This window comes from Leuciscus leuciscus, assembly GCF_965113295.1.
Source record: "Leuciscus leuciscus genome assembly, chromosome: 3".
Classification (NCBI taxonomy): Eukaryota; Metazoa; Chordata; class Actinopteri; order Cypriniformes; family Leuciscidae; genus Leuciscus; species Leuciscus leuciscus.
This window is the reverse complement of record NC_138727.1, coordinates 18,280,403-18,304,715: the sequence shown is the minus strand read 5'-3', so window position 1 is coordinate 18,304,715 and position 24,313 is coordinate 18,280,403. Positions and strand designations below refer to the sequence as shown.

Sequence of the window (24,313 nt, the reverse complement as noted above, 5' to 3'; positions counted from 1 at the left end):
ACTGCATTACTCTTATTAATCTAGCAGGAGAAATAGGTTCCCATGTACCCGTTTGGCATTTTTTTGTAACCTGTTTTTTTTTAGGACCCTTATGGTGTCTAGTTAAGAATTTTTGATGTTGCCGAGGTCAACTAATGTCCCATGGGGTTCGTTTGGCGGCCATCTTGAAGTGATGTCAGCGTTAGGGGCGAAAAATGCAGATTTTCATATCTTGTGAACCACACAACATACAAAGACAAATTAACCCACTTTTTCATATAATTCTGACACCAGGAATCAAATGGAAATGTCATTGTAATGGTACAACCACTCTTTATTGGTGAAAAACAGGCAAATAACACATTTTAGGCTCATAACAATGTAACTTTTGCTATTTTGTTTTTGCAATAGTTCCTGCATTAGTCCTGTTTGTCATAGACCCATGAATCGTGCGGATTATTGAGGAGAGGTATGATATATCTTTGATAAGCGATCGGGCATACGATGTTCACCCAGTGGGGAAAAAATCCCATAGACTTAACATTGCAACGGATTTTGCCGAGTCATAGCTCTGAGCGAGGATTTTGTAGAAACATATGGGTTACCACATTTGAAGAGGCTGGCAGGCTCTGTGAGAACATATCTCACAATGGGGTGTAAGTTCTACTCCTGGGGGGCAAGAGCTGCCCAAAGTTGCCCCATAGACATTCTATGGTGAAGGAACGGCCCATGAAACAGGGATTGCGCATGTATACGTGTTTATCCTACTATGTAACTTGCATAGGAATTTTGTTTTGAACATAACTCTGGATCACAGTGTCATAGAGACAGGGGTGGTCTCTCAGGATCACCATGAAGCTATCAAGCCACGCCCTAGCAACCATTTAGAGCACCCTAGCAACAAGTTCCATAGACTTCCACTGAAAGAGGTCAAAGGGATATCTTTGGATACAAGTGTCATAGAAACATGAGGGTGGGCTCATTTGTCTCGGGGCAGTAAACAGCCAATCACAAATCACCTTCAACACTTCCTAGCCATACCCTAGCAACCATTGTTGAGGACCCTAGCAACCCAAACCCAAAGAGGGATATCTTCAAATCTGAATGTCATAGAGGGATTGCAGTTGGTTTATATCATTCAAACTGACAAGCAGCCTTTGGAGTATCATCATTGGCAGCTATCAAGCCACTCCCTAGCAACCAAATAGTACCTTAGCAACCGTTTAGCAAGACCTATATCGCTGCACCAGAACATCGTAGAGACTGGTTGGCTCCTTTGACTAATGCTAGCAAACAGGGCTTTTGAGGACCAGTGATGGGAATAACGGCGTTATAAATAACGGCGTTACTAACGGCGTTATTTTTTTCAATAACGAGTAATCTAACTAATTACTGCTTCCTCCATTACAACGCCGTTACCGTTACTGTCAATACAAATGCGGCGTTACTTTAATTGAGCTCACTGAAGCGGTTTTCATTCGAGTAGGCTCTCTCTCAGCCATAGGAGCTGCAAAGTTTTTTTCTCTGGTGTGTGTGTGTTTATGAGGCGCGGGACTCGACAAAAGCGAGGCGAATGCCGCGAGCGTGCTCGACAGTGCACGAGAGACCGAGTGTGTCCGAGAACGCGCTCGACAGTGCGCGAGAGAGACCGAGTGTGTCCGAGAACGCGCTCGACAGTGCGCGAGAGAGACCGAGTGTGTCCGAGAACGCGCTCGACAGTGCGCGACAGAGACCGAATGTGTCCGAGCATAAATACTTTATTTATAAATAAATTACACATATCAGCATTTGAATAATCTCTGTAGCATATTGTTATCATATGCAATGTTTTAATTAGTTTATATAACATAAACTCCAAAATAACCTGCAGGGAACGTTCAAACATATTTGTTTGACGGTTGTGAACACGTGCGGCAAACACGACTAGAATTTGGCTAAAATAACCTCTGATGATGACGTTCTCTGTAGGTTATAAAAATAAACCCCCAAAAGATTATATTGTATTATTTATGTTGATACATTGTTCAGTATTATATTGAAAGCACTTTTTGTTAAACTTACTATTGTGAGGAAGAAAATACTTCAAGTAGGCTATACAGAATGTCTACCAGTTGTAAAGGTGTGTGAGTTTTATTTTAATTATATGCACTAGTGTATGTGTATGTATATTTTTATTAGGCTACTATTTATTTATTTTTGGTACATTTCTTAAGAAGCATCATTTATTTTTAGACTTATTTGTTGGCCAGTTGTGGTCTGTGCAATAAATATTAAAAGTTCTAAACCATCTATTGTTTTATTGTTGCACTATAGTAATGATAATATTTTAATATTTAAGTTAATAGGTGTCTCTCACATTGTCCCACAGCAACATTAAAATAGTGTAGATTAGTGTACAATGTTTTATAATAATAAGATGTTCTATTTAGTGTCAATTTCATTAATTTAACATTTCATATTGGGGGTATCCAAGAAATGTCTTATATTTAAACTTTTTTGTTTTTTTTAAGTAACGCAATAGTTACTTTCCCTGGTAATTAGTTACTTTTTTAATGATGTAATTCAGTTACTAACGCAGTTACTTTTTGTGAGAAGTAACTAGTAACTATAACTAATTACTTTTTTTAAGTAACTTGCCCAACACTGTTGAGGACTACAGGACATTAGGACAGGAGGAGGCTGCAGCTGAGGTCGGTCAGAAGTACACCATCAACACCTTCGATCTGGGCGGGTGCATGAAGGCTCTGTCACTTGTCTGGAAGTAGAGGGAGAAATACAAGCACCACCTAGTCCTCCCAGGGCAGTTCCCTACTGCCATGAACTACCTCGGCATGATCACTAACCATAAGTGCCATGGTTCAGGCTTGGTTGAGATCGTTCTTGAGGCTCAGCTGGTATATCTGCATGATCAAAAATGATGGAGTATTTTAAGTTAAATGCAAGTGATGTACTGGCGCCTGTATGTCATGCAGTAAGTGTGTTCTCCACACAAATACTTAGATATGCGCCTAATAATAGCGCACATTTGTCTAGGTTAGCCGAACATTAGAGCGAGCAGACTTGTAAAGTGCTACTACTTACATGTTTCAAGTAATAAGCCATATTTGAGGTTGTTAAATGATAGGAGGATGTTTGGATTTCCTGCCGTTAACAAGAACATTAATGTTTGTCACCGCCTGCGTGTAGTTTTTTTTCTGCGACTAAACGACTAATAATATTTTTGTCGACTTAGCCTCTTCTAGTCGACTAACGGTTAGTCGACTATTAAGGGGCAGCCCAAATATATATATATATATATACAGTGTACAGAATATTTAAGAAATGTTTCAGAACATATGCAGATCGGTAAATAGTGTGTTACTGTTTCCTTTGGCCAGTTTGCGTGCAAATGTGAAGAGTGATTCTGGTAAAGTACATTAGACTTATTTATGTCTAGAAAAAGAATAGAGGTCACAGGTACAGTACATTGAACCACCATCATTCTACCACTGCTCTCTAATAAACACAAGCTGTGCTGCTCCACACTAATCTAGTCAAGGATAGTTAATGTTTGTGCTTGTGCACTTGTGGTTTGTAATGTATTTTTTTCTGTCAGATTTGGATCCTTAATGATTGTTAAACTGACATTGAAATTTTAGGAAATTACAGAAAATTGGAAAAATTGTCAATTTAGAGGTTTGTTCTAACCATTTGATTTGCACCATTGCCAGAGAGTGTAGTGAACACACCTGCAGTGGTCTAGAATGACACAGACACATTCACACATGTGACATTGATAGTCCTGAGTCTGTCCGGAGAGAAAGTCCCCTCTTTATTTCTGTACCCCATCCCCCTCTTTCTTTTTGCCTCTTTTTTCTTTTCTGTTTTTCTTCTTTTTTTTTCGTGACAGTGCTGACAGCAGTTGCTTGGGTCACAATGGGCGTTTGTAAGGCATAGACTGTACTATGAGGGTGTGTGTGTGTCTTGATGGACTTTCAATGACTTACTGAGAGGTTTGCAGTAATTGTGCTGGACGAGGCCTGGGAGCAGAGATCATGATTGTGCAAATCTGCTCTGTTTCTTTCTTCACTCTTTTCTTTTTCTCTCTCTATGGCTTCCTTTGTTGAATCACATTTCCCCTTTATTAAATCTTTTTTTTTTTTACTAAGACAGGAGTGAGACAGAGAGACAGTGAAAGAGGAAACGAGAGATTGGGGGAACAGGGAAGGAGGTTTGTCTGGCAATAATCTGTAATCAGATGCCACAATTTAATATGTATCTGCACCACTCAATTAGTAAAGTGTTATCTATAGTATGTGGATACGTATGAGCACCAGTGAATGTGTGCATGTGCATTTTAAAATATATATTTAAACAATGTATTTTAACAATGAATTATTATTGTTATTTATTTATTCATAAAGAAGTCTATTATTTTTGAAAGAAGTCTCTTATGCTTAGCTTACCAAGGCTGTTTATTTGATCAAAAATACAGTAAAACAGTAATATTGTAAAATATAATTACAGTTTAAAAGAACTGTTTTCTATTTTAAAATAGCTTCAGTGTCTCATGATCCTTCAGAAATCATTCTAACGTGATGGTTTGCTGCTCAAGAAACATTTCTTCTTATTATCAATGTTGAAACAGTATCATTTTATTTTTTTATGGAAACCATGATACATTTTTTTCAGGATTCTTTGATGAACCGCATTTATTTGAAATAATTTTTGGAACAATCTTTACAGTCACTTTTAATCAATTTAATGCAATATTCTGAATAAAAAAATAAAAATCTGTCCCTGATTTTATAATTTTATAAATACTTTTATTATATTTGTAAACATTTTAACTAATATTTAATAAAACATTTCTTTAAGTTATATTTATATCATATTTTTTTTTATTTTGAGTGAGATAGTCTGGGAACTGTATCTTGCTCTACTGTCTCCAAGGAGTTCTATAATACCTGGAGAAGACTATCTGTTAGCATTCCTATTCATAGCAATGCTTTTGTTTGGCGAGTGTAGGACACTGTGTACAGAAATCTGCCAACTTTATTCCAGGATTTTCACCTGAGCTGTAAATGCGTCTTGACTAACCCTGCTTTCAAATACCTTTTAGCTACTAAGTAAACAAAAATGTCATATTATGTCAAATGAGTATCTGATATCTCAGTAGCCATGATACAGAAGTAAAATAATTATCTGCTGAGATTTGGAAGTGTGCCATCATTAGATACTTTGCTTTTTAATTAGGGTTGTGGGGGTTAAGAAGCCATCAGATTTGTAGGATCTTTATAAATGTAATGCTGATTGGGAAATAGGCTGTAACCCCTGTAAGTCACTTAATTAAACCCCTTGAATCACATTACTTAAACAAGGGTGCATTTCCCAAAGCCAGCTATGGTTGCATGTTCATGTTGTTATCAATACAAGTATTTCAATGGAACTTGCAACTGTAGTTAGAGGCAGCTAACCCTACCCTCAACCTTAAACCTACCCATCCCCTCGCTGCCTGGAAGGCGCCGTTGGGGGTATAAAACACCAAGTGCCGCTTTTGGTAAACACACCCCAGAGTGGCTGTTCTTAGCATGACAACAGCACCACACTGAGGACGTCGTATATTACTGCATGTCACAGATGGCAATATATAGAGCAGGGATATTTGAATTATAAATATTTGTAAAAAAAAAAAACATTATACACTCCCTCATACATTAGACCAGACGGTCAACTTTTCTATTTTACTATTTACTATTTTATTTCAAATTTACTCATTCCTAATAAATCTGCAGTTTGTCATATGTTTCACCAACATAACGTGTGTCATAGCAAAATCTGTAAGCAAATTATTTCCCAAACGTGTTGCTTTGTTTACAGAGTGGGAGTGACGATCACCTACGCAGCAAACCAGAACATCACATCTCAGATCAAGAGCACCAGACGTCTCATCAATACTAACATAAGAGACCTGAAATCTTTTGCCAACTACACACCAGCGGTAAGCCATTAACTGATGGAATGGTCAAAGGGATCAAATTTGTGAACAAAGCTAAGAGTATTACACTGTGTTGTTGTCAGGTGGAAAGCTAATCAGATTAGCTAAAAAATAGAAATCTGCTGATTCTGTTGGTGCAGATTCTATGTGAGCCTGATCAGAAGCACAGAGACAAATACAGACATATTTTCAAATACCAAGTCTAAGTCTGTTTGTCTTTATTTTTTCCCTTTTTTCTTTTGTAGCAAATAGATTACCTGGCTGCACAGTACACAACAGCCAAGAACAGAGTATTATCAGACTTAGACAGTAAGTATTCTCTCTTTCTTCCTCTGTCGTGTCTCAATGTGAACATACACTAACGATCCAAATTTTGGAGAATTTAAAAAAAATTCAAAGAAGTCTCTTATGCTCACCCAGGCTGCATTTATTTGATCAACAATACAGTAAAAAGAGTAATATTGTGACATTTTATTACAATTCAGAATAACTGTTCTCTAATTTAATATATTTAAAATGTAATTTCCTCCTGTGAAGCAGCCATTACTCCAGTTATGATCCTTCAGAAATCCTTCTAAAATGCTGATTTGGTGTTCAAGACACATTTCTTATTATTATCATTGTTGACAGTTGTGCTGCTTAATATTTTTGTGGAAACCATGATACAGTACCTTTTTTTTTTCAGGATTCTTTGGTGAATTGAAAATTCAAAAGAACAGAGTTTATTTGAAATAGAAATCTTTTGCAACATTGTTAATGTCCCTTTTGATCAATTTAATGCCTCTTGCTGAATAAAACTTTCTTTTTTTTAAATGTATTTTCTAATCTTACTGACCCCAAACTTTTTAACTGTTGTGTACTTTATGCTGGAGCTGTGTTTAATCATTTTTAAATGTATTATTAATGTGGTTTATCAGATATTGGGACTCTGCTGGGTGGACAGATTCATAATCAGTTGGAGAGAGAAGTAGTACCTGCTTTAGACAACGCTCTTCGCATGACAGCAGGTGCAAAAACAAACATACAGTACATACACAGAGGGGCCGAATTCACTAAACTGGACTGACATTTTAATGTGGCATTTCAATGCAAAACCATGAGTCTTATTCACTAACCATTCACTATCCAGTTTAACCACTGTAAGTGTTAAATACATTGAAAAGAAAAGTCGGAAAGTAGCGTGTGCAAATAAATGACAGCCGCAATTCACATTCTCTTTTATTCTCTTCCCTTGTGAATTCAAGATCAATTACAAGAATTTTCAATTCAAGGCTGAATAAAACAAGGGTAATTGTAAGATTGTCATATTGTGAGATATAAGGCCACATTGTAAGATTTAAAGTCGTAATTAAGTAAAGTAAATTGCGGCTTTTCAAGTAAAGCCTCTGTCATCAGATATAAAGACAGAGTTACTAGAAAAAAAGTCTAACTTAGTTCAAAGTTAAGGCAGGAATGTTTTTCCATATATTTAATAATTAAATTGAAATAATTGATTACTTACAATAATTGATTTGTAATTATAAATTGTAACTGAGCTTAATCAGTGCTTACTCTTCCGTGGGGTTTTATAGTTAAGTCCGATAAAAAGAAATCGAACTGAACTGACAAACCCTAAATGCGATACCCTAAGTGTTTACCTACACACCTTTTTCTTTCCTGCTCACACATGTGCACATTGTAGAAGTTCTGTGTATTTAAACAAGCTGACCAAGACTTGAGATTCAGGATTAAAATCTCTTTTGCAATAGTGACCTGGTCCAGAGGACAGCAAATGACAACAGATGACAAACTTCAAGACGTTTTGATGTTGCTAGTATCTTGCTCTTAGGTTTAAGCTACAGGAACACCACAAAACACACTCACACTGATACTGTTCTTATTAATTTGTTCCTTTCTGTTTCTGTTGCTTGTGATTTTGGATAAAAGTTAAAGTGGAAGGTGCTATTAAAGGTAAAAGTCAGAGGTTTCGCCCACGTGTTTTGTGAACAGAGATTGTGGTTGTTGTTGTTGTTCGTTCTGTTGTTGTTTTAAGTATTGTTGATATGAGCAGTCTTGTGTATCTTTATGTAATGCTGTAATATTTATTGTTTCGTCAGATTTATGAAATGAGAACCTAAAAAGCTGCAGAAAAATCTGAATAGAGACACAAATTTATATGAGAAAATGGCATATACATAAAAGTGTTTTGGTTGTTCTGTGATCAGTTGTGTATTTGCAATAGTGTAATCCCTCCCAATGGTTCATGTATTTCTTTTTCTTCATATGAGCGTGTTATAATGAAGGTGCTCTGTGTGTGTACAGCCATGCGGGAGGCCAAAGAGTCATTAGAGAGTGTGACCACATCACTGGAGACCCTACAGGAAGGGACGGGCAGACTCCAGAACTCTCTTCAATCTGAACGTGCGTCTCTCTCAAACACACTCAACGACCAGGCCTGCTCTAACGGAGACGTAACACACACCTGCAGCACCATCCGCGGAACACTCAGCCAGCTCGCTCTCAGCGCAAACTTCAATGGGGTAACACTCACACACACAGCCCACATATACATGTATGTGTATCAGGGTGTCATTGGCATAGGAATCTGTCAATCATTATGCATAATAGTTTTCTATCTTAAAATACTGTTCTGTTATCCCAGTTTATGTGCACAGACAACAAAAAGTAAACCATTTGTAGGAAATCAATCGGTCTTTAGGTGAAATGTCCTCTGAGTGGCACTAAAAGCAAGTTTTATTTAGTTCTGTACAGATGAGGCTTCTAACTCTATAACTGAACTTTGCATTTAGTAATTTATAAAATTAATATATAATCATGTTTTTCCCATGAGACTTGGTAAAGACTGTGTCAGTGTTTCAATTTGCTTAGTTTAGACAGGACATATTGAGGGCTCATCCATTCACCATGAAATCAAAATAGACAATTCTAATATTTTATGGAAATTTGCAGTATTTATTATAAATGAGTTATACATTATTCTTTTTTTTTTGGTTCAAGAAGCCATTTAACTCAGATATACATCATAATATGAAAGAAAAAATGATTACAATTTCTGGTTCATGCTGTTTTTAAAAGCCAGTAAAATGTAGTTACTTCACAGCCATGATTCATGATTAGCTATTTGCTAGTCATTTACAGGTGGTATTAATGGGAGGGGCATTGTATTTGATTGGAAAAAATCTATGTAGTGCAGGATGAGTCATCAGTATTTTCTTCCTGGAAGAGACAAGACTGTAAATAAAGGTTTATTTTGTTAGCATATAATATAGATGGTTTAAAACTACACTGTGAAAAAAAAAAAAACGGTGAAATTTACGGTAAAAAAAACGGCAGCTATGGTTTGTTAATATTTTACCGTAAAAGATACGGTAGCAAGCTTTTAGTTTTTATGGGACTTAAATTTACGGCCAAAAAATAATCAGCGGGACTTAAATTTATAGTAAAAAAAACACCATCCTTGTTTTTCATTAACTGATAAAACGTTATTATTCCATTTCACTAAAGTACTAATAATCTGCTTTATATGTTTGTATGGAGCTAAATGGGGTCTTCAGGAACATCGTACAATATTTTGGTCTGTGTGGTTTATTTGTGACTCCTGTGTTGACATTCAACAGTTGCCTGAGGTTGAGGCGCCTTTGGCCAATCTGAACGCTGTGCTCGAAACAGACCTCAGCAATATTATCCAGAAGGTCAGATGGGTCTACTTCTATCATGCACCCACTAATTCCCCCGTATTGTATTGCGACAGTTTTCTCACAACCTTTTCTTTTTGTTGATCTCTTTCAGGGCTACTCTTCCTTTAACGACACACCAAGGATGGTCAGGGAACAGACGAAAGGAATTGTGTCGGGTGAGGGCATTCTCTTTATTAATTTATCTAGCTTTGTACCAAAACCTGGTCTGTTGACTCGCTGTCTGTACACACGGAGTGTTGCCTATGATGCCTTAATGCGGTGCCTTCATATAGGAAATACTCATTAGGTTTTTCAACAGAGCATCTCTCTGTACTCAACATGTTAACTTCATTTGTTCTCCGAAACTAAAGAAATCACCAAAAAACTTAATTTGATTTTGTTCTTGTATCTGTTCCTATGCATTCGGAAACCGGTCTGACTTTTAAAAAAATGAAGCTCTGCCCAGTAAGTGTGCCTCAAATACTGTGTCTCTTCAACATTAATCCACACAGAGATGTTTTAGTGCTAGAGATGATAGTCATTTCATGGAAATACTGGGAAAAAAAATATGTCTCTGCCTTGTTTCACATATTTATCACATTTCCATATTCACTTCATCTTTCTGTGTCTCTCTCTCTGTTAAAGAAGTGAAAGGGCTGCTGGATAAGTCATGTGGAGAGATAATTGGTTTCACAAAGATGTTCCCAGTAGAACCAGCACTTGAGAACTTCACAAAGTTCCTGACGGAGAGCCAGAAGAACATTGAGGCGTACTACCCCCAGATCGACCAGCTGGACTTCTACAGGTACTTCTGTAGAGATTACTAATATGAAACTGATGCTACACACATTATAGATATATTAAGTTGTCACTCCTTTTCTGAGATGTTATTTAGGGAGTGACAACCACATGATGCAACCGAATTCAGTCATAGAAAATTCAAGTAGAGACAACTGCATTTACTTTAAATGCAAATAGTGTGTGCTGAACCAAACTGAACTAGTTATGAATGACATATTTAAAAAATATTTAATTTATGCACTACCACTCATTTGAGGTCTGTAAGATTTTTTTTAAATGTTTTTGAAAAAAAATCTCTTATGCTCACCCAGGCTGCATTTATTTCACCAAAAACAGTAAAAAAAAAATAAAAAAAAAATAGTGTGGAATATTGGACTATGTAACTGGTTATCTGTGTCTGTTTGTGGGTTTTGCACATGGTTGAGTCAGTTGCCATACTGTAGTTATTCACTTGATTGCCTTAGTTAGATCACCTGAGTCCACTTGTGTATTTACAGTTTTTTTGTTTTTTTTTACAGTTGCTATGACACATTTCTCAATACTAAGGTCACTTTTTCAAAACTCTTCACAGTTCTCTTAACCAACTTTCAACTTGGCACAGCAGTTTATTTCACATTCAAAATGCACTAAAACTACCAAAATTCTTGTCTATCTTCTATCTTCATTCTTGTCTCAAATCAAGTCATTCTTCCATAACACTAACAAAGTTAGTTTGTTTTTCACCCAACAAACACACTTTGACACAATGACATAAAAAACACGAACAACAGTCAGCATTATACAGTGATTTATTTTGTATAGTTTCTTTACAAAACAAGAATGACACTCTCTACTGCTTATAATTCATTGCCATGTGTTCAATAGTCCATGTTTACATAACAGTATAAAATTATTCCTTAGTTTTCCCCTTTTGTATAGATGGTAATGAAATTGAAAGATTACAGTAACACCTGTGTAGGTGTTCAGCTACATCTAATTGTTTTGATAGTATTTCTTTTATTTATATATATATATATATATATATATATATATATATATATATATATATATATATATGTAAGGAATAATTGACGACAGGCCGTTGAATTATTAGAAAAATAATGCACACCCGAGGTGGTAATGCGGTCACGACGCGAAGCGGAGTGGCCGTTACACCTCGGGTGTGCATTATTTTTCTAATAATTCAACGGCCTGAAGTCAATTATTCCGCTTATACTACAGTTACCACACCTCTAAACATTGTTCAGATTATGTATTTCAAGACGTTTGTAAAGTTTTTGTCATTAAAATGCTCTTGTATGAAGGACTAATTTCTTACGCATCTAATCCCATGCCTCCGTTGCTAATTCCAAAACGTCATTTTAGAGTTAGTAACGGAGGTTTGAGCCGCTGATAGCAGACTAATGCTGGGGACACACGACTAGCTGACACATTCTCTGACTGTTTTCATCGACTGCAGCAGATTTTAAACACCGACTTTGAACACAGACTGAACGCGCTGAACACGCGTTTGGACATGATCAGTCATAAGTATCAAGTTACATTCATTATGCAGTTATTAATGCAGTTATTAGAGAGAGATGTTGCAATAATGAGACAGAAAAGCATGTGCGTCAATATTATTATTTATTTATTAATTCAATTCGTTTCAATTAATTCGTTCATTTTTTTTCCATTATTGACAGATGACAGTAGACTATAAATGAAAAACACAAAGCCCTTTTAACAAGTAGCCTAGGCCTATCAATAATTATTTATTTGTTATATTATCTGCAATCAAAATCCGTGCTGCAGGACTATCCATTTATTTAGCCTATATATTCAGTTTAATTTTCTATTGATTATAGATAGGACTATATACTTTATTTATTAAAATTAAACTGCATGTTTCTATTGATTGTAAAGCTAGACATTGAAAATTGCAGATCAAGCGCACGGGGCGAAATGCTTTTTCTTGTTATGAATTGTATCCTACTTTCCGTTATTACAGTTGACTACGCGAAGTGATATGGAACTGTAATGCGGTCAAGACCTGCCTGGAACTACTTTAGCCGTGCGTTTCCCTGAAAATAATGCACACCTTAGAACGTTCGTCAACCAATCAGATTCAAGCATTCAACGGCCCTGTAGTATATATATATATATATATATATATATATATATATATATATTTCAAAATCGTATTACTATAGAAATGTAGCAAATTGCTGTCTTATTCAGTTTTGTATTAATTTAGGTTTTGAACTTAAGTTTAACAGTTTGAAAAGAGTATGTAAGCATGTGCAAATTGGCCTGTGTAAGAGTTTTGGCGGTGTTGTGTCTAAATGAGAAATTTATTCATGTAATTTAAAAGATGTAGTCACTGAATGCATTTTGTGCCAAAGCAATGATAAATGATCCACAATTTAGCCCACATAGACTGCTTTTATAATCACTGTGTGAAGAGTTTTGAAAAAGTGACCAAAAAAATAAATTAGTAAAAAATAAAAAGTATTAAGCCCTGTGTTTCATTTAGTTCATTTTTCTGTTCTCATCGCATCTCTAACGTTTGTTCTGTTCATGTTTTTCTTGTCAAAGTTACTTGTAAAATAACTTATAGTTATTAAATCTACTACTGCCAGCAATTAGATCAAGATCTTTATTTTTTGTGTATTTGCAATGTGAAATAAACTGCTGTGCCAAGATGAAATTTGATGAACTGCTGTGTCAAGATGAAATTTGATTAGGAGAACTGTGTGAAGAGTTTTGAAAAAGTGACCTAAGTATTGAGAAATGTGTCATAGCAATTGCAAAAAACTGTAATGCATTCTTGCTGAATGTATTATGTATTAGGCCTGATTTCTTTTTTTTTAATTAATACAAATCTTGCAGTCACAGTGTACATTCTCACTTTCACTCAATATTTCTTTATCTCTGTCTTTGTGTCTCTAGATGGATAGGGTGTGTAGTAATCTGCTGTATGGTCGTGCTGGTTCTGGCCTTTAATTTCCTGGGTTTGCTGTGTGGATCATGTGGCTATGATAAAAATGCCACACCCACCACACGTGGATGTCTGTCCAACACTGGAGGAAACTTGCTGATGGCGTGAGTTACCATGGAAACACCAAAACAACATATACCATAATACTTATCTACACAATACCTTCCCACAAAGTGCATATCAAATTATATTTGATTATAATTGAAAGTTTGATACTAACTACTCTTTTACATTTTTTTGGTTCTGTTGTTGAGCAGTTCTGTAGGCTTCAGCTTCATCTTCTCTTGGGTGCTCATGGGAGTTGTAGTCACCACATTTGTTGTTGGAGGAAACATAGAGAAGCTTGTGTGTGAGCCGCTGGCTAACAGACAGATTTTTAAGGTACTGGCACAATACTCTATGGTTAACACAAATGTAATCATTTATATTAAATATGTCTTTAACTACTATGTAGTAACATTTAAATTGATGATTTATTATGTACACATTTTTACATTGTCCCTTACCTTACCCATATTTCACCTCACAATAAGTACTTTGTACCTAACATTTTTTAATGTAAGTACATAGTAGTAAAAAGACACCAATTAAAAAGTGTGAGCCAATTTGATTTCCAGTTTAATAATAGATAATAGCTTATAATGTAGAAAAACCTACCTGTGGCAAATGTCTCCAACACGCAACACAGTTGCACCAGTTCAGATCTCAGCTTGTGTTTTTTTTTCCGATCCTGTCCCCCCCCCCCCCCCCCCTCTCACTTCTCTTCCTGTCCACTCTTCACTATATACTATATAAGAAAAGGCTAAAATAAATCTTTACAAAATTTTTTTTAAATCACTTTATTTTAAGGTGTCCTTATTACAGTGTTATTATACATTTAAGTACTGAGTAATGTTAATTTACAACGTGTACTTACTATAGGGTTAGGTTTAGTTGCATGTACATCATTTAATATTTGTAATATAGTAATTACATGTAACAGGTTTACCAAGGAAACTGTGGTTACACTTTTTTACACGTGTTACAGTGTAATTATACAAATAAGTACTGAGTAATATTAATTAACAACATGTACTTACTATATAATTAGGGTTAGGGTTTGGTGTAGGGTTAGTTGCTTATAGTAGTGCATACTTTACTGTTATTACTATAGTAAGTAAGTACTTATAAGATATAAATAATAAAGTGTTACCGACACGGTAAAGTGGTGCCAAAATATACAGTTTGTACACCTGTAATATTAAATGAAAAGTTTTTCTTTGGTGGTCTACACTACAGAATAAGGAAAGTCATGCAAGTTTGCAACAACACAAAGCTAAAATGAAACTGAAGCTAGAATTATCATCTTAAATGTACTGATTAACATATGGAAAATTTACTCTTTTGAATTTAATTTGCATTTTTTATTGCTGTGCAGATTATTGACACACCATACATGGTCCATCCTGCCAAAAAGAACGTCCTTCCTGGCATGCTGTTTCAAGATCCAAACATCGACCTTACTATCGGCAGTATGTACAGGTAAGTGAGCAAAGATCAATGCTAAAAGATCAATGAGAAGCAGTTGTTTTAAAAAAAAACTGAAGATGCTGTCATAATTAACCTCGTGTCGTTCCAAACCCATAAGACTTTCGTTCATCTTTGGAATATGTTATATATATTTTCAAAGATATTTTTAATGAAACCTGAGAGATTTCTGTATCTCTTGTGAAAGTCTTTGATGGACCCTTTAAAAAGTTCATAAAAACATTGTAAAAGTAAAGAATCGAGCAGTTTAAGTCTTTTAAAGAGATAAAATCAATTTATATGAGTGATCAAAATCACACAAGGTTTTATTAAAAAAAAAAATTCATTTTTGTTTCGAAGATGACTTTGGAACGAGTTTTTGGGTGAACTATCTCTGTAATAAATAATTTATTTGACACTAGAGGCTGTTTGCTCTTTGAGAAGATTGATTTACTGTGTTGATTTACTTCTCTTTTTTACTTTTTTATCTTGCTCATAGAGATTGTTATGAGAATCATGGTTTATATTCAGCACTACAACTGGAGACCAAGTTCAACTTCAACAGGTTTCTCAATGCCACAGTGGTGCGTGAAAAGACAAAAAGCATTTCACATGTTTTTGTGTATATCTAAATACTGAGCATGACATCAGTTCTCTAACCACATGTTTGTGATTCCTTAACAGTATAACCTGGAAATGGCCAAGCTATTTAATAGTGTGAATGTGGATCTCCAGGGGATGCTTCTTCTGGAACAGGAGGGCAAAGATAACCTCATCGACTTCGCCAACACAGGCATTGGAGAAATCGACTATCAGGCTTATCTAACCGAGGTAACCGTCACACTCTCATAGACACTTACAGGCACAACGGTTGAACACACTAAAAGGATGATTTCATTGACAGGTGAACAAAGGAGTGACGGTTGTGGATCTTTTGTCCTACGCAAATGAACTTGAAGCTCAAGCAGAACAACTGGTGAGTCAAATACAAATGAATCACTTTTAACTGGTAGAAATGCCAGCCAGTTAGTGTCTTATTTTATAACATGTTCAGATATTAGCAGTTCAGTAGGTCAGATATTATTTACTCTATGTATCAAAGTGAGTCATGTCAGTTAACACTGAGTGGTCAGTCTCTGGAACATTTTGAAACTTTATATGGCGATCTCCCCTCCAGTGTAGAGGGACACAGGCACTGCATTCATGAGGTGAAAACACACAGCTACAGGATGTGTGGAGCTGCAGTGTGTGCGTGTGCTTATGGGAATATGACTGAGGGCCTTTTACAGCACTTGGGCATAACATGTTAGTCTGAGAAGTGAGCTTATTCGTTAATACACATTGTTTATAGTTAACAAATAAGTCAAACTCTACCTGTGGTATTGCAAGTTTATGCATTTTACAGTAGAATGATATTTTACCCTTGTCTCTAAATCTTAAAATATAAATATTTATCATAAAATATAATTTTTTTAAATCTATTATCTAAACAAAGAGTGAAATAAGCATAGACCATATTTATTTGAAAATTATTTGTACCAATTTTCTCAAATTACAAGTTTCGTCTAACAATATCACAATAACTAAATAAAATTTAATTTAATATTTAAATGTATTATTCAATTCAAATTCAATTTGTGTTTTACATTTTATTCCAAACTGTTCATTTACAACACAAAATGATGTTAAAGATGTGGTGAAAATGTTTGTTTATTATAAACTAGTGAAAGTGTTTTTTGTTGTTGTTGTTGTTGTTGTTTTTTAAAGTGTTTTGGAGTGGGACAATTCTATAAATTTTCAATGTATCTCTTTCCCACTTTTTTTCTTAGCGACGTGGGGCTCTTGAGAATGCGCTCAAGGGTCATGCCAGCAGTATCAGACAGATCCACAAAGATCAAGTGGTGCCAATGGAGCAGGCTATGGTAAAACACACAGACACACACACACACACACACACACACACACACAAACTAAATTTTCAAAAAGCATAATTTTATATGATTTATAAGCTGTTTTCTGGTATTGTAAGTACGAATAAGAGCAGTTTGTCCCCATGATGTAGGGAATACCTGAACCACACACACACACACACACACACACACACACACACACACACACACACACACACACACACACACACACCACACCACAAACCATTTACTTAGACTTATACTGTTTTTATTATAGAGCTAGTTAATTAATAAATAAAATTCAATAACCCACACTCTAACACTAACAGGGCATTTAAAAAAAAATTTGTTTATTATTATTATTTTATACCTTTTTACATATGAGGACATCCTCAAAGGGAGGTTTTGTCAGATTTAGGTCACTTATGATTGCAAAATATTGATAAGTACAAACAAACAAACACACAAACTGGTATGGTTTACGGGAAACATAAGCTTCACAGAAATTTTCATTTTTTGAATTAGAATAAAACATTTTTGAAGCCATTTGGTTTATGAGGACACAGAAAGTTTTATTCTAAGTTTTATTCTTTATTCTATTTTTTCAAATGGAACCAAAGAAATTTGTGAAAGCAAGGGTAAGCCAACAGCTGGTATCATGTGACGTGACTAAACAAAAATAGATGTACTTTGTAAAAAATGTGTTTCAGTAATGTGAACAACTTTAGTAGTTCAGAAGTGTTTTGTAAATGTTTGTGTTTGCAAGTCTGTTTAAGTGTCTTCTTTTTTAATCATTGTGTTTGTACTGTGTGATTTGTCAGCAATTTTTGCTGTGAAATTGTGTTGCAATGACTAAAGGATTTAATTCAAAAGAACACGCTGGAGCGTGACTTACTAAAAAGATTTAATAGAATAAGAATTATAGGAGAAACCAGTAACTCATGGAGAGGTTGACCAGATTGTAAGAGATTCATATAGTATTTATTTATATATTTACTTAAGTAGAATGTATGTGTTTTTTTTCTTGTAGGGCACTCTAAGTCAAAGCATCAAACTGCTTCAGAAAACATCCAGAGAACTACCTGTAAGTCCAGTAAAAACACACAATTTTATGTACATCTTTCTATAAAATAAATGGCTCTTGATTTTAATATAGATAATGAAATTACATTTATACATGGTTAGGAGTGGATAGTGTCCAAATAGATTTTAGGGACTCTGTATAATTATTATGTGAAGAATTATGTAATATTTCTAACTTTTTTCCCCCTCTAGATTAAAGTGACAAATGTCCTGAATGCCATCGAGGCAGCAGAGTATCTCATCTCCAACAATGTCTCTCATGTGGTCAAACAGGTACAAATACGTGTTTCATTATAATAATTTTTTTCTAATTGTAAATCTTGATCCATAGATACATACCGCATACAGTAGATCTTAATTATTACATGTTTTCCTGTAAAATAAATAAATAAAAATCAAAACATCTTTAAAACAAGATGTTTACTTGAGAAGCCAATTGTATAAGACATTGAGACTTGTTTTTAGAGACCATATCTTGAAATTGGTTATTTTTCTTGTTTTAAGAATAAACCACATCAATTATTTTATTAGATTTAAGCTTAAAACACAAAAAATTTAAACAAACAGTGTAATGTGGGGGGAAAATTATATTAATTGAAGATATATTCTCTGAAAACAAGTACATTTATTTTGTTTTAAAGGCGTTTCGATTTTTTACTGGACGAAATACTAATGAAGAAAAAAGTATATATTTTGTAATAGCTCAGTTTTCAATTGCTCTGTTATGTTTGTTTTTTTAAAACAATTTTTTGTATTGTTAAAAATGTCACAGGAGACTGACAAATTCATTAAGAACATTGTGGGATACTTTTCACAATATACGGTGTGGGTCAAGCACTCAGTGAGTATGCTAAGATAAAACAAAGTCCAGCATTTTCCTTTAAGAGCAGCACTTTGTGATGTACACTGCAACTAATCAGTTATATACTAATGTGTGTATGTACAGCTGGAAATGGAGGTTGCCCAGTGCAAGCCCATCAGCAACATTGTGGACTCGCTAGAGATCGTAGCCTGCAGCTTCATTGTTGACTCAGTGGTAAGATATACAAAACCGTTTTAAAACATATAGCACATGCAAGAACCCAAGAGATCCATACTGAATATACCCTTGAATATATGCAGCATATGCATCAATGTCCCCCAACACACACACACACACACACACACACACACACACACACACACACACACACACACACACACACACACACGCATGCACGCACGCACGAAGGCACGCACACACACAGAGCAGAACAAGATTGTCACTGTTCACACTCTGAGCCCCCAGGTGCAGCGGAAGGGAGATGTTATTGCAGTGTGTGTGCTGGTGTGTGTGTGTGTGTGTGTGTGAACAAATCTATGAACTTACAGAAATATACAATCCAAAGGCAAACAGACACACTCACATTAACAGAGCCATGTAATTAGGTACTTCCCAGGCTCTGATTTCTGCTGTTAAATGAAAGGGATTGTTACAAATTTAAATTGTCATTTACTCTTTCTCAATTACGGTAGTTCCAAACCCATATTCTTTTCTTTAAAAAAAAATCAAAAACACAATGCTCTTTTTGATACTTGGAATATATCACATTAGTCATATGGACTGCTTCTATGGTGCCTTATGTCACGTTTGGAACTTGACAGACGCTGTCTGCGATATCAGAATTCTAAAGGCCAGTTCTCACCACACAGACAAACGCCAACAAACAGGTTTGTTGTGTTTTGTCGGATTAGTGTGTTACCCCTGTCGCCATCTGTTGCCTTTGGTCGGGGTTTGTTTTCACCCGACTGAATATGTTCAATCAGCGTTTGTCGGTGACTGTTGGGGCAGTGTGAACATGACAGTTATTTTTCATAAAATTCTAAATCCAATGGGCAACTTGTTTGTTGGTGTTTGTTGCCATTTGCCTGTGCGGTGTGAATTGGCCTATTATGTACAGTATTGACATTTATGTGGTAACACTTTACAATAAGGTTCCATTTGTTAGCATTAGTTAACTACATTAGTTACATGAACTAAAAATACTTGTAAAGCACTTATTAATCTTAGTTAATGTTAATTTAAAAATTTACTAATGGATTATTACAATCAAAAGGTGTATCTGTAAAATCTTATGGTAAAGTGTTGGCATTTATGTTGTACAATGTTGTTGTTGTTTACTACTATACACAGAATATCCCTGCAGACTGGGTCAATCCATTTAACAGAGAGATTTATCACACCTCGACAACAAGATGAGCTTTAGATGAGGATAGAAAAAGCACTGATTATGTAAACAGTCATTTTAATATTTTTGAAAGAAGATCCTTATTCTCACCAAGGCTTCTTTATTTGATGAAGCATACAGTAAAAACAGTAATATTGTGAAATATTATTACAATTTAAAATTACTGTTTTCTATTTTAATACATTTTAAAATTTAGCTTATTTGTGTGATGACAAAGCTGAATTCTCATCCTAATATGCTTATTTGGTGCTCAATATTTTTGTCGAAACTGTGATATTTCATCATTATTTAATGAATAGAAAGATCAAAAGGACAGCATTAATTTAAAATATAAATCTTTTGTAATGTCTCTACTGTCACTTCTGATCAATTTAATGCATCCTTGATGAATATTTCTTTAAAAATATCTTACTGACCTCAGACTTTTGAATGGTAGTGTATGTACAGTCACATATTCCTTTTTCATATTTTAAATTAAAACCTATTAGGACACTTTTTATATGTTTAAAGAAGCATTTATATGAGCTGTTTATGGACATTTATGCTAATATGTTCTCTTGTGCATTTGTGTGTTTCAGAACACATTCTGGTTTGGTCTGGGAGGATGCTGTATGTTACTCATTCCCAGCATTATCATGTCGGTAAAACTTGCCAAATTCTACCGCAGGATGGACACTGAGGACGTCTATGATGAGTGAGTTTATAATTGCTGAATTTAGGTCCATCTACCTGTCAAATGTGAAGTGAAATATGGCCTTATGAAACGGATCAAGCTTTTTCTAAAAGAAACTGCAACTAAACTGAAAATCTTTTACCAAAATTCAAGAATGACTTTCACTCCACAGGTGTTTGAAACAACCTTGTTTCCTTCTTTTAGAGTCATATCATGTCTCTTCCTCAACTTCCACTCTTCATTTCCATATTCTCCTTTTCTTGTTCTGACAACCAACCACTTCTTCTTTCTATTTTCTCATCTCTCATCTCTTACATTTTTTGGCTTTTCATCTTATCATTGCACCTTTGAAACCTTCAATACTATCTTTATATATTTTTTCTCACTCTGTGAACTGTTCACTTTCCTTCATACATCTCATGTTCATTTTACAAGCAGTTGATGTTTACTTTTACATTCACTGTTTTACAGTAGTGTGGATGTTGTTGTCAGTGGTTATCATAGCGAGCCTTTACATGGCATAAACAACCCCGTGATGAGCAGGTAGAGTTTATTCCACCTCTTCATCTCTATGCATGCTGAAATCATCAGTCGTAGCTAAATGTCTGTAGTAATCAATTGTGTGCATGGCCATTTTTATGAGTATGTGCTGTATGGACACTTTTCACTGACTGTGATGGATTTCAATAACTAATAATATTGTAAATCTTGCAAATTTTTTTTTATATTTAAAATTTTCCGTTTTAAAGGGATACTCCACTTTTTTTTGGAAATAGGCTCATTTTACAACTCCCCCAGAGTTAAACAGTTGAGTTTTACCGTTTTCGAATCCACTCAGCCGAACTCTGGGTCTGGCGGTACCACTTTTAGCACAGCGTAATGATATGACGCAGCGCCTGAAAATAGTCCCCAGCTCGGTAGACTATAGGGTCGACTATTTTCAGGCGCTGCGTCATATCATTACGCCTGCTGGACCCATGGTACGGCAGCAAAGTTTCTTGATTATTACGCAGGAATGAGATTATAGTTCCTAGCCATATCAGCCTAGAAAATCGCAACTTTTCATTTTCCGTCGGTCTTAGTACACGATGTAACTACAGAAGAGTCAAGTTTTAAATAGGAAAAATATCGAAACTCTTTGGTCATTTTTTTGAGAGAGATGCTAATGGTCCTGTCCGATTCAATGATCTATGCTAAGATATGCTAAAAGTGCTACCGCCAGACCCGGGGATCGGCTGAATGGATTCGAAAACGGTAAAACTCAACTGTTTAACTCTGGGGGAGTTGTAAAATGAGCCTATTTCCAAAAAAAGTATTTCCAAAGAGTATCCCTTTAAATTGAATGTACATTTATTGTTATAAATGCCATACTTGGCATTAACATTTGTGTTAAATTACAAAAGACACAAAATAGCATAGATATGTATAATCGTATTGTTTCATTGGCAAAAGCAAGAATAGATGTCATGTAACTATCAGCATAGTTTTTATGTCGGTGGATCCCTACTTGTTTTGATTGATCTGTAATAATTCAATTCAAAAACACATTTCATACATAAAAAATTCATACATAAAAAAAAAAAAAAGATTTATGCCATACAAATATTGAACAGTGTAATAGCATGACATTCGTTTCTCAGCATGCATCTCTATCCATATATATCGGCTGCGTCCGAAAACGTATTCAGCTGACTTTGCCTCACTGCCCTAACAGGCAATAACTTTGTTTGATTTCGGACAGACTTCTGAGGCAACATAACCGTTTAATGAACTACTGCAAAATAGAGCGAGCTTTGGTGCAATTGTAATTTCTCACTAGAAATGACATCAGAAGTGGAAACCGTTGGTCAAAAATCATTGGTCAAAAACACAAACTGATGACCAACCGCAACTTTCAGACGCCATCTTTCTTTTTTTAGCTCGACTGTCACAGAATGGAACACACAGGATTGTGGGATATCAAAGAAAGCGAACTATACATCTATGTTGCCTTCAAAAATCGATCAGATGAAGGTTTCCCAGCTAACATTGGATTCGGACATGCTTTGATGCCGTCCTTCCTTGCAATGCATCCTCCGAAGGCAGCATTTTTAGGTTTCGGACGCAGCCATACTCTGCATGACAGTTTTCTGTGCTTTTTTGAAGCTAAACTAAAGACCACTTTTTTTCTTTTTTTTTTAGATCTGACCAATTTATACTGCCATTCCAAACTTTCAAAACTCAAAAGGTTTATTCAAAACGAACCTGTCTTTTTTTCAGCTATCCATCCTATGACACAATGAGGTGGTATCCTCGGGCCTCTGCCCCCCCGAGACAGCCTGACTGGTGACACAAATTCACACACACATAAACACTTTCACCGGGGGTATGCAACCGTACATGCAGCCTACAGGTACAAAACCTTTCAACAGTTTATCTGTTCGTCCATTATTTCATCTACCTTTGCATTATATCCATACATATCCTCTATCAAACAAACTCATTCGTTCATGTCAGTGTTCCTCTTGTTGATTCTGCTTCTTTTACGGCTGATGTCTGAACTGGAATTTTTCTCACTTTGTGCTCATTCGTTCCTTCTTTCCATTTTTCTCTGTCACACATATTTGTACCCATCAAGAATTCACGATTATTACATGTTCTACAGTCGTGTGCATGATTCATAAAGTTACTAACGGACTCTGTTCTACCACTGGTGTGACACATTCCTGTTTCACCGAAATCATTTTTGTTGTCACTGATCTTTCACATGTTCTTCCAGTAACACTTCACTCTGTTTATGTATTGTTGCATGACTTCCTGTCACTCCTCCACCTTTGATACGTTTTTACCTGACTCTTCATCTTTGTATAAAGGAAGTAACTGGAAGTACTGTCATTTTTGTGAAGTCTTAGTGAATGATTCTTCTTTTTTTTTTTACAGTGGTGCTGAGAACTGGAGCTAAATAGAGTTTAGCCAGGTAAGACAATCACATTCTGTCGCATGTTACAGTATCTCAAGCTTTTAAGAATGTATTTTTCCAAGTCTAAATTTATATTTGTTTTTGGTTTTTTTGTTGTCAGGGATTGTCTTTAAGTCAGATTCCGAGGAAGACAATGAAGACAGAAAAAAAGGGAAAATGTTTATTCCAGTTTCTAACAATAAAACATACTCAGACCTTAACTGAAGAATCTCAAGCATATTCTACATACAATTCATCATACATGGTAAACAACGTGTTATTTTTTTACACTTTCAATATGGTTTTGAAAGTTTTGTATGTATTTTGTTAATATCTTATTTTATAAAACACATCCTTTAGACATAATTGTGAGTACATCTAGATTTTGTACAGCTCTTTTTAACATTTTAAGGCGATATAAAGGGGCAAAAAAAGGTATGTGATATCAGTCTGTGCACTGTGATATTGTATTGATGGTTCTTGATTATGAAACCATGAAATGGTGTTTCTGAACCAAACATCCCAAGTTTGATGGTCAAAGCAGATTCTGAAGTATTTACA

The 24,313-nt window shown here is 35.2% G+C and overlaps 1 protein-coding gene across 3 annotated transcripts in view; it reads left to right on the top strand.

Annotated features, from left to right (window-relative positions):
* The window catches only part of prom1b (prominin 1 b), a 41,352-nt gene that overhangs the window by 15,818 nt on the left and 1,221 nt on the right, over nucleotides 1-24,313 (top strand). The window contains exons 5-27 of one of the 3 annotated variants that reach the window (XM_082164582.1): nucleotides 5,839-5,959; nucleotides 6,202-6,265; nucleotides 6,874-6,963; nucleotides 8,258-8,475; nucleotides 9,574-9,648; nucleotides 9,746-9,809; nucleotides 10,279-10,438; nucleotides 13,366-13,518; nucleotides 13,672-13,795; nucleotides 14,832-14,935; nucleotides 15,420-15,504; nucleotides 15,605-15,751; nucleotides 15,825-15,896; nucleotides 16,750-16,842; nucleotides 17,861-17,914; nucleotides 18,106-18,186; nucleotides 18,686-18,754; nucleotides 18,860-18,949; nucleotides 20,720-20,835; nucleotides 21,286-21,357; nucleotides 23,074-23,206; nucleotides 23,734-23,770; nucleotides 23,874-24,313. In XM_082164582.1, coding sequence (XP_082020708.1) covers nucleotides 5,839-5,959; nucleotides 6,202-6,265; nucleotides 6,874-6,963; nucleotides 8,258-8,475; nucleotides 9,574-9,648; nucleotides 9,746-9,809; nucleotides 10,279-10,438; nucleotides 13,366-13,518; nucleotides 13,672-13,795; nucleotides 14,832-14,935; nucleotides 15,420-15,504; nucleotides 15,605-15,751; nucleotides 15,825-15,896; nucleotides 16,750-16,842; nucleotides 17,861-17,914; nucleotides 18,106-18,186; nucleotides 18,686-18,754; nucleotides 18,860-18,949; nucleotides 20,720-20,835; nucleotides 21,286-21,357; nucleotides 23,074-23,143 — 2,122 coding nt within the window. In that variant the 3' untranslated portion in view covers nucleotides 23,144-23,206; nucleotides 23,734-23,770; nucleotides 23,874-24,313. The remainder of the gene's footprint in view (nucleotides 1-5,838; nucleotides 5,960-6,201; nucleotides 6,266-6,873; nucleotides 6,964-8,257; nucleotides 8,476-9,573; nucleotides 9,649-9,745; nucleotides 9,810-10,278; nucleotides 10,439-13,365; nucleotides 13,519-13,671; nucleotides 13,796-14,831; nucleotides 14,936-15,419; nucleotides 15,505-15,604; nucleotides 15,752-15,824; nucleotides 15,897-16,749; nucleotides 16,843-17,860; nucleotides 17,915-18,105; nucleotides 18,187-18,685; nucleotides 18,755-18,859; nucleotides 18,950-20,719; nucleotides 20,836-21,285; nucleotides 21,358-23,073; nucleotides 23,207-23,733; nucleotides 23,771-23,873) is intronic. The other 2 variants (XM_082164583.1, XM_082164584.1) reach the window with 2 other exon arrangements.